Below are 19116 nucleotides of genomic sequence, written 5' to 3' on the forward strand. Positions count from 1 at the left end.
ATCCCTGGGTAGGAAAGATCTCCTGGAAGAGGAAATGGCAACCCACTCCAATATTCTTGCCTGGAAAATTCCAAGGACAGAGGAGCCTGGTAGGCTACAGTCCATGGGACTGCAAAGAGTTGGACAAGACTGAGCATGCATGCACGCATTGAATCCATAGATTACCTTGAGTAGTACATGAATTCTTCCCGTTCGTGGTATATATGGTATATCTTTGCATCAGTTTGTGGCATCTTTGATTTATCAGCATCTTATAGTTTTTGGAGTACAGGTCTTCTGCCTCCTTAGGTTTATTCTTTGGTACTTTATTTTTGATGTGATGGTAAATGGGATTCTTTCCTTAATTTCTCTTTCTGACCTTTTAGTATATAGAAATGCAACTATAGATTTCTGTGTATTAATTTTGTATCCTTTAATTTACCACTTTCACTGATGACCTCTAGTAGTTTTCTGATAGCATCTTTAGAATTTTCTATGTATAGCATCATGTCATCTGCAGTGACAGTTTTATTTCTTTTCTAATTTAGATTCTTTTTGTTTTGCTTCTCCAACTGCCATGTCTAGGACTTCCAAAACTATATTGAGTGAATGTGGTGAGAGTGGACACCCTTGCCTTATTCCTGATCTTAGAAGAAATGTTTTCAGTTTTTAACCAATGAGGATGACATTTGCTGTGGGTTTGTCATATATGGCCCTTATTATGTTGAGATATGTGTCCACTTTCTGGAGAGTTTTTATCATTAATGGATGTTGAACTTTGTCAACATCTTTTTCTGCATCTATGGAGAAGATCATATGGTTTTTATTCCTCAATTTGTTAATGTGGTATATCAAATTGATTTGCAGATATTGAAAAATCCTTGCATGTCTGGTTTAAATCCCACTTGATTATGGTGTTGCTGCTAAGTCACTTCAGTTGTGTCCTACTCTGTGCGACCCCATAGATGGCAGCCCACCAGGCTCCCCCGTCCCTGGGATTCTCCAGGCAAGAACACTGGAGTGGGTTGCCATTTCCTTCTCCAATGCATGAAAGTGAAAAGTGAAAGTGAAGTCGCTCAGTCGTGTCTGACCCTCAGCGACCCCATGGACTGCAGCATTCCAGGCTCCTCCGTCCATTGGATTTTCTAGGCAAGAGTACTGGAGTGGGGTGCTATTGCCTTCTCTGAAGTTAAACTGACTAGTAACAACTAATCAGTTTTCTTCAGTGATTACTGTTCTTCTACATAGGCAGGATAATTAATTTACGGATAGTCTTTCTGGTTATCTTCAACTATTCTTACGCTACATAATCAATTAGGGACATCTTTTTACAGATATATGAAGAGAACACAGGTAGCTTTACGTAAGTTGAGTTTGTTAAACTATTTATTATGACAGGATTTCTGACACACAAATTGCTCACTGCACACTGAACCCCAGAGAAGTGATGAAACAAGACAGCTGATGTTAGGAGGTATATGGGTGTGGGGTAGGGTGAAAAGTCATGGATAAATTAAAAACTGGCAAGTATCTGCTGAAGCAGAGCCACTTTTTAGGGGGCATAAGAAAAATTGATAAGTCACGATTTTGGTCTCTTTAGAGAAATCCATTTGTTGTTAAGAACTTAAGACCATTTAGTACCATTCATGCTGCAAAATGCAGTAGTCACACTATTTCCAAAAGGATCCTAAAAACTGTGGTGCAAAAGAAATCTAAGAAAATAAATAATTACAAAACCATCAACATTTTTCAAAGAAATGTGCTCAAAACAGTGACTTTTACAAAAAGTGTGAATTTGTTTTAAATGAAAAAATAATTCTATGAGAGATCAGATTCATTTCACAGATAACTTATATTGCATTAATGACTTGATTAACAGTGTACAAATAAGGGTCGTAGACTTTTTAAATTAGGTCTGAGCGATCATGATTATGGTGTAAGATCCTTTTAATATATTGCTGGATTTCGTTTGATAGTATTTTGTTGAGGATTTTTGTGTCTATGTTCATCAGTAATATTGACCTGTAATTTTCTCTTTTTGTGATATCTTTGTCTGGTTTTGGTATTGGAGCCTCACAGAGTAAGTTTGGGAGTATTTCTTCCTCTCTATTTTTTGGAATGGTTTCAGAAGGATCAGTCTTAACTCTTAAAAGTTTAATAGAATTCACCTGTGAAGTCATTTGGTCCTGGACATTTGTTTGTTGGAAGTTTTAAAATCACAATTTCAATTTCATTTCTTATGACTGGTCTGTTCATATTTTGTATTTCCTCCTGGTTCAGTTTTGGAAGATTGTACTTGTCTAAGAATTCATCCATGTTTTCTAGGCTGTCCCTTTTATTGGCAATATAGTGGTATCAGGTGTAACTTCTTTTTCATTTCTAATTTTTATTGGTTTGAATCCTCTCTCTTTCTTGATGAGTCTGACTAAAGATTTATCAATTTTGTTTTTCAAAGAACCAGCTTTTAGTTTCATTGATCTTTTATGTTTTTTCTTTGTTTCTGTTTCATTTATTTATGCTCTGATCTTTGTGATTTCTTTCCTTCTACTAGATGTCAGGTTAGGTTTTCTGGTTTCTTGATGTATGCTTCTATCACTATACACTTCTTAGATTTTGCTGTGTTCCACAGGCTTTGGATTATTTTCATTTGTCTCTAGGTATTTTTTATTTCTTCAGTAATCCATTGGTTGTTCAGTAGCATATTGTTTACCCTCCATTTGTTTATTTTGCAGTTTTTTTCTTGTCGTTTTCCAGTCTTATAGTGTTGTAGTCAGAAAAGAAGTTTGATATGATTTTAATTTTCTTAAATATACTGGGACCTGATTTGTGGTCTAGCGTGTGATCTATCCTAGACAATGTTCCATATGCACTTGAATGTGTATTCTCCTGCTTTTAGATGGAATGCTCTATAAATATCAGTTAAGTTCATCTGGTCTAATGTTTCCTTTAAGGTCTGTGTTACCTTGATTTTTCTGTCTGAATAATCTGTCCATTGATGTTAAGTGTGGTGTTGAAGTCCTCCACTACTACTGTGTGATTGTTGACTTTCCTTTTATGGCTGTTAGTATTTGCCGTATATATTTAGATGCTCCTATGTTGGGTGAATATACATTTATATCTTCTTCCTGGATTTATCCCTTGATCACTATGTAGTGTTCTTCTTTCTCTTAACAGTTTTTAAATTTTGAAGTCTGTTGTGCCTGATAATGAGTATTGCCACTCCAGCTTTCTTTTGATTTCCATTTGCATGGAATGCCCTTTACATTCCTTCACTTTCAGTCAGTATGTCTCTAGATATGAGGTGGATCTCTTGTAGGAAGTACATATATATATGGGTCTTTTTATCTAGTCACTCTTTTGATTGGAGCATGTAGTCCATTTACATTTAATTACTGATAAGTATGTTAATGCTGAAGCTGAAATTCCAGTACTTTGGCCACCTCATGTGAAGAGTTGACTTATTGGAAAAGACTCTGATGCTGGGAGGGATTGGGGGCAGGAGGAGAAGGGGACTACAGAGGATGAGATGGCTGGATGGCATCACTGACTCGATGGACGTGAGTCTCAGTGAACTCCGGGAGTTGGTGATGGACAGGGAGGCCTGGCGTGCTGCGATTCATGGGGTCGCAGAGAGTCGGACACGACTGAGCCACTGATCTGATCTGATCTGATGTTAATATTACCATTTTGTTAATTGTTTGGGGCTTGTTTTTGTAGATCTTCCCCTCCCCCTTTCTTCTTTTGTTCTTTACTCTTGTGATTTGATGATTATCTTGTGTTGTTTGAATTGCTTTTTCTTTTGTGTGTATGTATCTGTTGTAGATTTTTGGTTTGTGGTTACCATGAGGTTTTGATATAGCAGTCTAAATATATATGTGTGTGTATATAGACTATATATATCTAGATATGCTCAGATGCTTAGTCATGTCCAACTCTGTGACCCCATGGGCTGTAGCCTGCCAGGCTCCTCTGTCCATGGGCTTCTCCTGGCAAGAATACTGGAGTGGGTTGCCATTTCCTCCTCTAGGGGATCTTCCTGACCCAGGGATTGAAATTGTCTATTTCTCCTGCATTGGCAGGATTCTTTACCACTAGTGCCACCTGGATCTATCTATCTATATAAGCAGTTAAAGGATATACAAAACAATTAGATGTAAAATATGATAGTGAAAACAGTAATCATTTTAATTGTTTTGTGTATCATCTAATTGTTTTGTGTATCCCTTAACTGCTTACTGTGGATCTTGATGATTTTGCTACTTTTGTCTTTTAACTTCCCTAGTAGTTTTGTTTGCGGATGATTTCATACCTTTACTGTATATTTGCTTTTAATGAAGAGATTTTCATTTCATAACTTTCTTGTTTCTAATTCCTTAACATTTGTTGTAAAACTGGTTTGTTGATGCTCAAATTTTAGCTTTTGCTTGTCTGTGGTTTCTGATCTCTCCAAATCTGAATGAGATCCTTTCTGGGTAGAGGTTGTAGGTTTCCCCCTTTGACCACTTTAAATATGTCATGCCACTCCCTTCTGGCCTACAGTTTCTTCTATTGAAATATCAACTGATAGTTTTATGGGAGTTCCCTTGTATGTTATTTGTTGTTCTCCCCCTCCTGCTGTTAATATTCTTTTTAATTTTTGTCATTTCCTAAAATTTCTTTGATCTCTAAAATTGTAATCAAAACTATCAACATAAACCTCAAGTTAGTAGTCACCAAGGAAACAGTTATTAGCAAAATACTTGTAACAAATTTAAAATTGTCTCTGTTCACATGATGGTGCCTTTCTCTTCCATTTCTTGGCTTTACAGCTCCTGCCCCAAACCAGTGAAAAGCCAAAAGATGTGAAAAAATGACAAGAGTATTTTTGAGCAGATTTAGGTGTTCAAGTGTTAAATAGGATTGAAGATTGAAGAGATGTTTATCAGAAGGTCATCTAAAATTGCTTTTCTAACCTGATCCAATAGCATTTCATCATGACTTAATGTTCTATGCACAAAACATATATAGGCCAATAGGTGAATAATTTCCATTAGTTTAAAAAAATGCAAAAGATGGTTGCATTTATTGATGCCTGTTACTCTTTGTGACCCTATGGACTCTAGCCTGCCAGGCTCTGCTGTAGATGGAATTTTCTAGGCAAGAATACTGGAGTGGGTTGCCATTTTCTCCTCCAGTTAATATGCAATAATTTACTGCAAAACACTTTAACGTATACTTTGTGATGTATGTGTGTATGTTGTTGTTCAGTTGTTAAGTCATGTCCAACTCTTTGTGACTCCATGTGACTCCATAGCACCCCAGGCCTCCCTATCCCTCATTATCTCCTGGAGTTAGCTCAAGTTCATGTTCACTGAATCAGTGATGCTTTCCAACCATCTCATCCTCTGCTGTCCTCTTCTCCTTTTGCTTTCAATCTTTCCCAGCATCAGGCTCTTTTCCAGTGAGTCAACTCTTCACATCAGGTAGCCAGAGTATTGGAGCTTCAGTACCAGTCCCTCTAATGAGTATTCAGGACTGATTTCCTTTAAGATTGACTGGTTTGATCTTCTTGCTGTCCAAGGGACTCTCAAGAGAGTACATATACATGTGTATATAAACTATACCTGTTTAATCTTACTGTGGGGGTAGGACAGATAGGATTTGAAGGACCCCAATCTGGTGGCTTTAAACATTGCTATCTAAATCTGTATCACTGTTAATCAGCAGAAAGGATGTTAGTAACTTTTCATTAGTGAATGGAGCTTGAAAGATCAGTGGTTGTCTAGAAAGGCTGAGAGGGAATATACATGAGGTAAAAGAATATGGCAGATCCTGCAAGCTCAGGACTTTTAATTAGTACTGTAGGTGTAGAGTTCTGGGGGTTTGCCTTCCCCCAAACCCCCATTTAGGACTGTGCTTCCTGATCCAATCAGCTTACCTAATCCTGCCTTTAGAATATCACTGTGGTCCTACCTGCTATAAGGCAAATCATAATCCCACAGACACCTTGATGGTTTTGAGAAGGAACTTCCTCAAGCTTTCCAGAGACCGTTCATGTGAATTAATGTTTGTTCATGTTAAAGAACTGTTTTAGATTTGCTTTTATTATAATATACCACCAGGTAGTGAAGTTATGCAAGAGGAAACATATAGCCTTACCTTCCAGTAAAGGTTTGTGGCTATCTACCAAATGAACATGTGACTGGTGACTAAACTGGCCTAAAACAGACCACAATGGTGTGGAAAAGGAAACAAAAGGCCCATGCACCTTCATGCCATGGACAGGGTCGTATTTGATCCCTGAGACCTTCCCTTAATGTAGTCCCTACTGAGCACCTCTTTAAGATCAGTAGGTAGATACGTACTGATCTGAAGGGGCTGGAGAGAAGGCAGTCTAGTTGTTGTAAGGTCATCACCCTCTGGCAGTGTAGCTAACAAAATAAGAGTTAACAATTTCTATCACTTCTAATTAAAACTTGATTACTCAGAGGCTTTCAGTTTGCTAATGATTTTGCTCAAGTTAAATATAAATAAAAAAAAGGAAAAGCTAGCAAAAACTGAATTCCTGCTCTAGATTTTAAAGAAACCTATTCTGTATGCCTGTTCAGAGGAAGATGGTTGAGGTTAAGTGAAGAACAATTGGAAAATTCAAGAATCAACCTAAGTGCAGTTATAACATATGAGAAACCTAAAAGTAAAACTATGTCAAACACATTTTATTTGGTGTTTTCATGCTAGGTCAATCTAAACAACAACAACAAAGACCCAGTTGGAACAGATTTTCTTTTAATATGACTAGGTGTACATGGACAACTGAGAACAGGGAAAACCCCCAAATTAATGTTTTAACAAATTACAGCTGTTACTAAAGATGGTATATTGGGATTTTAAGGAAACAGTCCAATAAATGAACAGCCCTTCATTCAATCTAATTAACCAACCCCTCTTTTAATTAAAAAAACACTCTAGTGGCAGAAGTTTATCATTTTTTAAAAATACTCCATAATAAAACATGTGTTTCCACAATGTTCTCTCTCCTTCAGTATTTAGTTACTAACAGTCTCCCAAATGGTAAAATAAAATTGAGTTTATATCATCAAATGAAAGTGCAAGTTTGTACAGCCAAGCTCAGCAGCGGAAGTGAAGGGTGAAAGCTGATGGATGTCACCCAGAACAAGGACCTTCACGAAGGTGTCCTGCAGTGTCCTGGGTGCCAAACACAGTCAACATTCCATCATTTTTTTCATTGCTCTTAAACGAGCAAAACCAAAATTTTTTTTTTTTAATTTAAAGAAATAGTAAATCTTTATTCCCTCGCACATAATTTGAGATCTGGTAAGGCAAAGATAAGTCCCACCATCACTGGGGACAGCAGCAATAAACAGACTTCAGAAATAGCCCTGAATTATCAGCAACATTCTCTCACGGTAATATAAGGAATGCATCTCGTAAATCAAATCTGCAATGTTATCACATTGTTCTAATTTATTTGATTAGTTTCTCTGAAAAACTTTATAAATACATTATTTAAGAGGACAGTAAATTATTTTCTTGCTCTAGAAAAAATAATTTTTTCACATTTTAAAACTTGAGTACACTTTAGCAAAAAGTTGCAAGAATGGACAGCGGGGTTTGCAGAATGTCCATGTACAAGTTGCATTTACAGGAACCTGGTAATCTGCCTCTACAAATAGAGCTCTTTGCAATAATATTTTAACAAACAGGCTTAATTTAAACACCTCTCCTATTGACTCTACCTGTGGAACCAAGAGGTACTTATATTTTCAAGTATTATATTGTAAAAGGTAAAAATTTCTGTGTTAATTTTACATGTTAGCATTTAAAGATCAAAATATCTATGTGAAAAATCATGCCTACTCAGCCTATTTTTGATAGCCAAATGGTCTCATCTTTTAAAGAATGCAGAAAAATATTGATTTCCTAAGAAGGAGCACACTGGAAAAAGCCATTTTAAAGTACTGAAGAACAAGGAGCATTTTTTTTTTCTCTACTGGCGAAAATTATTAGAAAAGCTTTCCAGTCTGTTGTCTTTAGCTAGTTTTAATAAAATCTTTTCAAAATGATGGTCAAGAAATCTTTAGAAAACTGGAGGAAGGGAAGATGCTCCTTTGCAGCATGGAAGGAATTCCATCAACTGTAGAAATTCCTTTTAAATTTCTGCTTTGGTTCTTCAGAAGAAATGCTCATATAACTTCTATATTAGGAGACAAGAAAGAACAGATTAATATGACATTTACCTAAAGTCTTAGAAAATACTACAGTAATATCATTATGTTCCTAAAACTTTACCATGCTTTTCATACACTGTCTTACATACAAACAGGCAATCTGATCAGGATCGCTGGTCTTCTATCTAAGTGAATTCTAGCACTAATAGGAAAACACATGTCCTTTCTTTAACTTAGGCTATATATCATTTGCTTTTTCAAACTGTGTTAAGTCAATTGTACTTTGCTTTGAGATTAGAAACTTTACATTCATTGGTCTTGAATCCTCAGTACCTGATGCTTCAGGCTCCAGTCATATGTTGAAGCTGAAATAAATGATGGTTGATAAGTAGCCGTGAACAAAAACAACCCCTACCACCACCTACTAATGCAGACACTGGACTATATTCCTAGAAAAGAGTGGGAATGAAATGACAGGTAAATCATTAAATCACCTTTAAATCAAAATGTATTTAAAACCTGGCCAGTGAAACAGAAAGTCATCTGAACATTCCTTCCATCTCTGTGAATCTGTGACATGACAAAGTACGAAGCTGTACCAGGAGTGTTTCCATCAACACAGAGGTAATCAGATTGTTCTCAAAGGCTTAATTTAGCAGAATGTCAGGTGTTAATAGCTTCCATTTACAGTGGACCTTCTTCCTTTTACAATCTAAAAAAGCAGATCACTAAAGCAAAGTTACAGGCCCAAGGTCAGTATCTTAGAGGAGGAGGAGGAGACTGGCTTCATTTGTATAAAGGTTCAAAATTGGCTTTTTCAACCAGTTTTAAACTGGAAAATATTTGTTAGATCTAATATATTTATATCTAAAAATATTTGTTGCAATCTAATACAAAACAATTTGACCACAAGTAATGCTTTACTGACTCATCTAAACATCCTGAATTTGCCTGGCGTTGTTACGACAGTATAAAGAGATGCTGGTCAACATGTGAAAATGGGGTGCTGGGAGAGAGAGAAGTTGATAGAATTCCAAGAGGTTTGAAAAGAGATGAAGCTGGATTATCCAATTTGTTCTGGAGCCTGATGAAACTGTGCTGTTGAGTCACTAGGAGCACTGAGTTGGCAATTTTTTATGTTGTTATTTCTCTGGGTCCTGTAAAGCTATTGTTCTTTTTGCACAATGACTTCAGCTTAACTGTAAGTCCCAGAGGGTCTAAGAGAGTCAACAGCTGCAGTCATTCAACTAGGAATGGAAGGCCCCTGGGCTCAGTATACTCCTAGACTGGTGCTGTTACCTAAATCATTATCTCATTACACGTAAAAAGGACAATAATGTATTATTCCAGGTTGCTGTGCCAAACAAGAGAAAAATCGTGGGAGAACATGCTGAAAGTGAAAAAAGTGACAGTTGCTCAGTCATGCCCAACTTTTTGCAACCCTGTCGATTGCAGCCTGCCAGGCTCCTCTGTCCATAGGGTTCTCCAGACAAGAAAACAGGAGTGGGTAGCCATTCCCTTCTCCAGGGATCTTCCCGACCCAGGGATTGAATCTGCGTCTCCTGCATTGCAGTGGGATTCTTTACCATCTGAGCCACCTGTTTGCAGTTTTCAAATATCTTTAGAACTGAGAAAGATGGAATAGAAACCAAACAAACCTCATCTCCAGTGGACAGAACTTGGTTCACTGGCCACTCAGTTATGGTTAAGTTTTTGTCTTACTATAAAGCATGTTCTGACCAGCAGTGTCTCTGGGCAATGCATGTCGCTCTGTGAGGGGAGGCCCACAGATACCCACAGGTGCTGCAGACTGAATTTCTACACTGAATGGGAGAATAAGAGGGGCCCTAGAAGTTGCCCAACACAACTCAAAATTCAATTTCTATGACCCATACAGTCTTTTTCATGAGGCGTATCTGGTCCCTTGAAGGACAAAGTGTGCCCAAGTCATACAGCACAAGGTCCACTCCCTCTTAAGTGTTAGTTGCTCAGTCATGTCTGACTTTGCGATTCCATGGACCATAGCACACCAGGCTCCTCTGTCCATGGATTCTTCAGGCAAGAATACTGGAGTGGGTTGCCATTCCCTTCTCCTTCCCTCTTCGATGTCACCTATTTCTGGAGTTTGAGGCAAGCTTACCTGCTGTCTGTTGTGTCTGAACACCGTCTACCTGAGGCAGGGGTCCAAGTGTCCCTTCATCGTCAAAGGCCAAAATTGGATTCAAAGGAATATCTGGATTCTCACTGTTGGTGACATCTAGTCTGGATGGTTTAGATCCAATGGGTAAGTTTATAATTTCTTCAAAATTTTCATTCTGAACTGATATTCCATTTTCACTTGGTTGTTTTTCCAAACTGGGAGTACTAGGGAGTTTGAAAAATCAAAATTAAAGGAGTTAGTATTAAAACTGGAAAACATTTTTAGGACAACCCAAAACATTTATAATAAATCAGAATGACATCATTTTTAATAAAAATGATGAGTTCCAACATATTTATTTTTTAAAATCTTTTTTTTAAACTTAATAAAATGGAACAATTTATCAATTAGAATAGATCATTATCAATAATTCTACATACATTTAACAATTTCTACTGCAGGCATTTTACATCCCTTTGTCTGATAAAAATAGCCCTTTTTAGGATCTTTGCTTCAAGGATGAGGGGATTATAACTTGGGGGTAAGGGGGATAATTTGTACAAGCTGCCTAAGTACTGAGAGTCAGTCTGCACTCCAGACTGGCTACATGATTTCTGGTCCTATGTTTTTCTCATAATGCTGTTTTGTACACTGCCTGGCTATTCACATTCTTCCTGGCTATCTCTAGCTTCCTAAAACATGAACATAATTGTATAGGTTAATTGCTCTAGACCAACCTTCTCATCTTTGCCCCTTAACTCTGCCTCTGACCCTACCTCGATTCTTATCAATTCATGCTTAGTAGCTTGGATTTTTGAGATACATTCAATTGGCCATGAAATCCTTAATTTTCTACCTGTAATTTCTTTTAGGTTTTTTGCTCCCTCTACATACTCCATAACCAAACCAGCAGCCCTTTTTAAGTTATATGTTCATTATTATGCTTTACAATGTGACAGAACAATGCCTGTGCATCAAACGGATGCTAGATTAATTTTACTGTTGATTTTATCTGACTGCATCAGTAAACATATTTGCAAGCTTCATGATTTGTTCAGTGCTCATAAGAAAATGACCCTGCTTGACAGGAGTTAGTCTTCAAATGGAAAATGAGGCAAAAATTGTGAATGTTTTAACTTTTAATATACACTGATTATTAACTGAATGTTTAGCTATAGACAGGTCTATGGAAGAGATCAGAAAATCAGGTCTCTGTCAGTAATGCCAGCAACTTGAACTTTAGTAAGTTAGTCTTTTTTCCATCTCCTTCAAAAATGGTGAAAATGAAGCTAATATACATCCACTCTTTACTGTCCCCCTCCCTCTCAATTTTTTTTTTTTTTTTGAGGAATCTTTGCTTCTCTGCCCCTGTATTGAGGATATAGTTTATTTTCCTCAGTCAGTGAGATATATTGACTTTGTGGAACATATTCTAAAGCATTTCTGATATGGATATTTTGGTACATTTTTTTGTTAACTATTAAACCTCTTCTTTTAGGAGAAAAATAAAGATGCCTGACCTAACTGCATCACAAGGCACTGCAGGGTACAGTGAAAATATTATTTGTAAGAGTGCTGTGGAAAAGAACGTAAAATTTTTATACAGATTCAGACTATGATGGTGTGGTGCCTTCCCACTACTGTACCACGGAACTGAGAGGAAGCTTGGCATCACAGTCTACATGAGTGTGCATGCATGCACACACACGGAATGCCTGCCATCCTGTTCTTTCCCAATACGAGTGGGCTTTCTGTAACCAGGGAGAGTTTCGGTTCTCATCCCACAGAGATTTTTTAAGTACAAGTTTTGGCAAAAGAAGAATGTATCTTCAAAGCCCTTGTTCCTTGACGGATGTCAACTCCATCACCTTCCAGGCCTGCGTGTGCTGACAAGCTATAATGGCACACCAACCCCAGGTTTGACTGAATGCTGACTTCATTTTCCCCTTCCACTACTATCCAACCCCTCCACCCAGTCTTGTTAACAATTAGAGGAATAATCATACCATATGCTTTGGATGACCAATTATTAAATGTTTAGAGGACACAGCAATATGCAAAACTATAAAACTGAAGTTCAAGTTTCTGAAGATATGTTTTGGGTTCTTATACAATGATTGATCACTTGCTGATTTTACCACTGAAGAGAGTCAGCTAATGTATAAGCTAATTTTATTCCCTGGAAAGAATTATCAGTAGCTTAAAAAACTTATTCCTTGTTATAATAATGGGGCACTCTCTGCAGTACTTCTTATAGGAGCTGGAAATGAATATTTTATTTGAAAATTAAACTAATTTAAAAATGAAATATTACTTAATATGTCTCAGATAATTTTGAAAATTTATTCTACATAATCAAAAGCTTATTGTTAAGGTATCTCTTCAGAAAATTGTTTTTTTTGGAATTGTAAGTGGTCAAAATAAAAAATGTTTACTGTCCCAGAAAGATATACAAAGATACCCTATGACACCTTAGGATGACTTGTCTTTTCATTGCTGCCAATACTATAAAACGTGTGGTATGCGTTTTTAGATTAAGAATTTATATATATCAACCATAATGCCATATACCTTAAACTTACACACTGCTATATGTCAGTCACATCTCAATATAACTGGGAAGAAAAAAGATCTTAGATCTTAAGACATATTGTTCTATCAATTAAAAGAAAATTAATCTGAGGAGCTTGAATTCTCTTATGGTGTCTAAGGCTGGCATTAGAGAGAGAACTTTTTTCATGTTGGAGACAGCACTATTAAAATCCTGTCAATATAAACGCAAGGGAAGAGAAAGGCAATCTTCCCTCAACCCACACTTCTTAACTATTGTTAGCAAACATCTGTTTCCTCGTAGGAAGTCCTACTACTGGTATAAGAAATACTGGCATCTAAATTACTTTTACTAGGGAACAAACCTGTGACTCATTATAATATTATACACAGTAAAAATACAGCTGTTATATATTATCAAAGTGTGTGAAGATGGTCCAGGATCATGCCAAAGATATATAAAGGAAAGTAACAAATTATTCCCTGTAATTTGACTAAATAGCCACACAAAAACCTCACCATCATATTTAGCAGTTCAAGATAAGACATTTTCCTTTTCTCCAATTACAAAATTAATACCTCTAACCAAAATAATGAACCTAAATATAATAAATCTGCATGTTAAAACTCTGAAATTCTGTCTGGCCCCGTCAGAAAATTCTGGTGGGATTTGGCAGAGCCAAGGGTTAGGGGGTGGGGGGATGGTTAGACAAAACTGTCGTGCTTTGCTCTAATGTGCTAAGAAAAGCCCCAGTTGTCTAACTCACCTGTCCACAGTCACTTTTGATTGGTGAGAGGTAACCACATGGGTGCTGGCCTCTGGTTCCTCCGATCCTGGAGAGTTTGTCATATTGGGAAGTGTAGATACTGCTGGACATAGCAAAGATGATGGGATAAAGGGTTACTACTACTCTATCAAACCCAAAGCCCAGCAGCCAGAATGCTTGGATTTATGTCCTGGTTCTGCCACTTACCAGCTCTGTGACCTTGGGCAAGCCATAAATGCTCTGTGCCTTGGTTTCCTCATGGATAATAGTACCTACCTCCTAGGATAGTGTGATAAGTAAGTGTACTTAGAACACTTCTTAGTAAGAGTACTTAGAACACTGCATGGCACATTGTAAGGGTGGAAACTAGGGCTGCTACTATTTTTGCCTGCACCCAACTGACCTGCCGCCCTAGCCTAGAATTCTCGTCGGAGCACGGGTAATACCATTTAGCCCTCAACCACATGAGAGATTGGGAGAAGAGGAACATGTGTTAGATAATCCTCAGGCCTCTTTCCAGCAGTATTAAACTGTTAGTGATGATAAACACAGGTATGATGACTGACAAGTTTCACCTTCTCTCTCAACATTGTTTGTTCCAGAAGTGAGGTAAAAAGAATATCAAAGGAATTGATAGGGAAATAGTAGAAAGAAGAAAGATTGGGGGAAAAAAACAAACTAGGAGCTGTTTGGCTCTGCACAATCTACAGCATCAGCTCCTCAAATAATCCTGAGTTGGTACAATTTACACCCTAAAATGCGCATTCTGATCACTCACTGGGTGCCACACCTGCTTCAAGCCTGCATCTATTACAACATTCCTGGAGACAACCTGTTAAAAATACAGTGGGGTTAACAGGAAACCATTAAGGCTGTTTTCCAAACAAATATAATTAGGGCAGCTTTAAAAGGGCATGGGACTTCCCGGATGGTCCAGTGACTGGGAGACTCCATGCTCCCAAGGTAGGGGGCCTGGGTTCAATTTCTGGTCAGGGAACAAGATCTCACATGATGCAACTGGGAATTCAAATACTGCAACTAAAGATCCTGCCAAATACAACTAAGATCTGGTGCAGCCAAACAAATATTTTAAAAGAGCAGGAAAACACCATTAAGAAGAGATCATGACCTAAAGGACCTAGGAAAGCCTCTATTGAAGTAAAACCAAATCTCTAAACCCCAAATTTCACATTTGAAAATCCCTAGAGTTTATAGAGACTGTTCTTTTCTGTAAATCATTTCATTTGTCTTAAAAAAAAAAAAAAAAAAACAGCAAAAGAAACAGGTATCTCTGGTCCTTTCTCTTCATATTGATATTGCAGATGATGAAAGAAAACTGAATAATGTACTATTGACCAACCACCCTTCTGTAAAATCATGAAGTTTTATTTACCTCAAATTTGATTTAAAATCACCAAGAAATTAATCATCTCTGGCCAAAGCCTATGGCATATGAACAATTTTCTAATGAAATTTCAACAATTTTCAAATTTTAACTGTCTTCTGAAGTCAGAACTGAAATAACATTTAAATCCTTTTCTGAGAACTGCTGTAAGTACAGACAGTTTAATGTCCTTAATAGAAAATATAAATACTGGTTCCTTTAGCAGATGGTGACAGTGTTAGTCCTATAGTCGTGTCTGACTCTTTGTGACCCCATGGGCTATCCATGGAATTCTCCAGCTAAGAATACTGAAGTGGGTTGCCATTTCCTTCTCCAGGGGATCTTTCCGACCCAGGGATCAAACCCGAGTCTCCAAATGATATTTAATTATATATTCAAAGAAAATTAATTTTAATGTGTGTATATACTGGAGAAGGAAATGGCAACCCACTCCAGTATTTTTGCCTGGAAAAGCCCATGACAGAGGAGCCTGGTGGCTTATAGGCTATGGGGTCACAAGAGTTACACCTGACAGCGACTAAACCATCCACCACTATACATACCTATAAAGGCATATATATCAGATATGGACACACAAATATATACATAATAGAAGAAGTATGATATAAAATGACTTAAGATATCAAACACTCCATTAGAGTATAACCAAATGTGAAAAAATCTGCTAGAAATGCTAGAGATTTTTAGATAAACAAGATTTATTTGTAGATTAGATGAGATATACCTACGCTTCTGTGAATGAATGAGTCTTGTTTATTTTAAAATCAATGCTTATCTTGACCTCTAGAGTCAATTAAAAAACTCTGCATTTGAATTGAGTTCACTGAAATACATACCTATTCCTCCAGTGGGAGTTCCCTTGGTTATATCTCCATTTCTCTGATCAACAGTTTTCTAGCCAAGAAAAAAGAATTTTTAATGTTAAAATTACAAGTTTAAAAAAAAAAAACATTAAGAATAGTTTAAAAAATGGCCATCTCAATACCTTATCTGAAGCTTCTGTTCTTCTGGTTCTTTTCATAATCTCCTCAAGTCGCTACAAGAAGGAAAGAATTGAGCAAACAGATCCGATAAAGGAAGAAAGCTAGTCTGGTGCATTTCACTGACTAAGCAAATAGCAGGGCACCTAAACACGTCTATTATTTTAGGAAAATATTATCTTTGTCTTAATTGGAGTTATTAAAAGAAGTTAACAGTAAAGAACCTGCCTGCCAATGCAGGAGACGTAAGAGACATAGGTTCAATCCCGGAGTTGGGAAGATCCCCTGGAGGAGGAAATGGCAACCCACTCCAGTATTCTTGCCTCCAGAATCCTGTGGGCAGAGGAGCCTGGAGGGCTACAGTCCATAGGGTCCGCAGAGAGTCAGACATAGCAACTTGGCACAGCACACACACACAAACGTTGGAATTGGCTTAGGCCACATGAATTGGAAGTATCTGTTTTTGGTGAGGACTGAAACACCAAGACCAATTTCTTTGGAGGAGAATATGAATACTGAGCTATTTTAGAGAACCTAAAACGGGCAAGACACATTTGTTTTCTGAATGTGGTGAGCCAGTCTCTCCATCTTTAGCCAGCTTCATTGTAGGAAGAATCAGAGCAGTGAGAGTCCCAAATACCTTCTTCCTCTCCAGGCGCTCTTGCTCTTCTCTCTGGAAATGCTTCTCCCGCTCCTGCCGGACCCTCTCTGCTTCTTCCCGAACACGAGCTTCTTCTTCCTTCTGAAAATGAGAAGACGGCATCGGCTTCCTCGGGACAAGCTGGCTTTGCCCGCTGCCCCGAAATTCCGGGGCACAGGACGCAAGGACTAGGATGGCGCGCAGGAGACTCAGAGCGCTTCTCACCACGCGCTAGACACCTTGCTCTGCTCATCTGAGCTGCCCCTCGCGCCATCCTGAGCCAGGGCTGCACCGCCGACCTGCTTCCCAGGCTGAGCCAGACCCCGCTACCTGTTTCCGGATGCGCTCCATCTCCTCCCGCTCGCGCCGGGCCCGCTCCTCCTCCTGCCGCCGCAGCTGCTCTTCCTGCTCCCGGGCTAGCTCAGCTTCCAGCTGGCGGGCCTCCTCCTCTCGGCGGCTTCTCTCTTCAGCTACCTTCTGGGCCAATTCTTCTCGCTTTTGTCTGGAAGAAAGACCAATCGAGACGAAAGTGGAGGGAGTTCCTTGGCGAGGCTGGAGCTTGCGGTTATCTCAAGGACGCTTTGTTGGGAGGTCTGCCACAGTCTCCACTTGGATACATGTGAAGCCACTCTCTCCCCCACCTCATGTTGCCTCGTGGGAAACAGAAGCAAGAAGCAAAATGTAACCACTCATATTCTGAGGGCAGCTTGTTTTTTTGTTGTTGTTGTTTTAAGGATCTGCAACATAACTATCTTTAAAGGCTCAGACTTGTTTAATCCAATAATATTAACTTTTTAGTAAAGAATTTAATACTCCCCTCCCAGTTTCTGTAAATAAATAAAGGTTATAACGTTCTGCAGCAGGAGAGGGGAAGATGGACCATGTAAGCTCCCTATTGGGACCAAGGGTAGGGCGTGTCCAAGATGGCGGCCCAGCATACTTTCCTGAGAGGCAGTTCTGCCTATTTGAAGAACAATTATATTAACATTAGCCTTGTTAGCTCCAGAAGGAGGCCAACTAAGCAAAGTGCCCCTGGCATACTGTCTGGCAGGCAGTCATGGGGCACTTTATCTCCCAGCAGCTACCCTATGAGAGGAATTCTATCTGGAAAGAAGAAAAGATGAACTTTTATTACACAGCTTTAAAATAATAAGATGAGGAAACATGGAGATAAGCGAGATGTCAGATTAAAAAAAAAACTCAGACCGTACAACTGTATCTCTATGGTGGTTACAATCATGAAAATATGTGTGTCTGTATATAGGCATGTGTATATACCCACACACTGTTCAGAGACTGGAAAGGGTGAATCAAAATGTACACACTTATTGAAATCTGGTAGGATTATGGATGATTTTTTTTTTCTTCAAACCTTTCTCCATCAATTTTGTTGTATTGTCATTATAAAAAGAAAATGTGACTTAAAAAGTTGCTTAGGCATCAGAGGAACACCAGGTGAGAGTAATTCTGTAACAACTTATATAGATTGACCTTCAACACTACTACCACTTCTTCTGAAGATTTACTCCAAGGTGTCTCGAGGGTGTCCCTGAGCAGTGTCACTCCGTTACCTTTCGAGTTCTTCCTTTTCCCTCTTCTCTCTCTCCTCCTTCTCTCTCTGCTCTCGGGCCAGCCGCCTCTTTTCAGCCAGCAGCCTTGTGGCCTCTTCTGGGTCGGTGGTGCCTGCAGAGGTCTTCGGAGAAGCACTGGCAGTCAGAGTGGATGACGGGGCTGGTGTCGGGGCTGGGGTAGAGCCTGGGGCCGGAGCTGGGGCTGAGGCTGCTGCTGGAGCAGCTGTACAAATAGGTACAAGGAGAAAGCCAATTGGAAACAAAAGCCAAAGAACAAAACAAAAACTAGCATCCCCTAGACCCCAGGCCTAGAATTCATCATTAGAAAAGGGAATGTTTATTACGGAGCGTTCTCAGGGTTTCACTGTATTCTATCTGTAACCTGGCAACAGGTAGCAAAAAGCTTCATGTGCGAGTGAGACATCCGAAGCTGACACTGTCACTGAGTCTTATTTTTAGACAGTTAAATCAGTTAACAACACATATCAAACATGTACTGAATACCTAACAAAAAGAGATGAGAGCTCCCATTTGCCTTTCATTACATTAAAAAAAAAAAAAATTCCTTCTCTTAAGTGACTATTTATCATTAGAGGACTAAACCCTTTCTATGGCCATGGCCAGTGTCCCTACTACGAGCCTAGGTTCAGGCTGGGAAGACAACCATCAGGAGATCCCTTAGGTCCACCCAGCACTGTCTCCAGGTCTGAGAAGGAATGAACCAGCATCCGTGCTCCTTAGACAGGGCAGGTCTCCACTGCCAGTCCTAATGCGAACATGCAAGATTAGAGCAGTTCTCTGACCTTATCTGGATTCAGGGAAAGGACCTAGAGGGCTTGTGCAGCAGGGAACCCTCCCAACCCCCAACCCCAGGCACCATGGTGAGATGCACCTGACCACTCCAGACCCTCCTTTC

The 19116-nt window shown here is 38.8% G+C and overlaps 1 protein-coding gene and 1 long non-coding RNA gene across 35 annotated transcripts in view; one reads left to right on the forward strand and one right to left on the reverse strand.

The window, feature by feature from the left end:
* LOC147366193 (uncharacterized) overlaps positions 1-9689 on the forward strand; it is a 61569-nt gene extending 51880 nt beyond the window's left edge. Inside the window, exon 3 of the long non-coding RNA XR_015133252.1 lies at positions 9498-9689. This is a non-coding gene — a long non-coding RNA (uncharacterized LOC147366193). The remainder of the gene's footprint in view (positions 1-9497) is intronic.
* The window catches only part of MAP7 (microtubule associated protein 7), a 179311-nt gene continuing 166922 nt past the window's right edge, over positions 6728-19116 (reverse strand). For 16 of the 34 annotated variants that reach the window (XM_086318033.1, XM_086318027.1, XM_086318015.1 and 13 more), the window contains 9 exons: positions 18201-18423; positions 16960-17131; positions 16630-16731; positions 15995-16045; positions 15846-15903; positions 13605-13707; positions 10288-10511; positions 8481-8512; positions 6728-8173 (listed from right to left, as the gene is read on the reverse strand). In XM_086318033.1, the coding sequence (XP_086174159.1) occupies positions 8150-8173; positions 8481-8512; positions 10288-10511; positions 13605-13707; positions 15846-15903; positions 15995-16045; positions 16630-16731; positions 16960-17131; positions 18201-18423 (989 nt within the window). In that variant the 3' untranslated portion in view covers positions 6728-8149. The remainder of the gene's footprint in view (positions 8174-8480; positions 8513-10287; positions 10512-13604; positions 13708-15845; positions 15904-15994; positions 16046-16629; positions 16732-16959; positions 17132-18200; positions 18424-19116) is intronic. The other 18 variants (XM_086318034.1, XM_086318022.1, XM_086318026.1 and 15 more) reach the window with 3 other exon arrangements.

The sequence above is a fragment of the Bos grunniens genome, chromosome 9 (assembly GCF_055505025.1).
Source record: "Bos grunniens cultivar Pamir isolate PY7600 chromosome 9, Bosgru_T2T1.0, whole genome shotgun sequence".
In the NCBI taxonomy this organism is placed as follows: domain Eukaryota; kingdom Metazoa; phylum Chordata; class Mammalia; order Artiodactyla; family Bovidae; genus Bos; species Bos grunniens.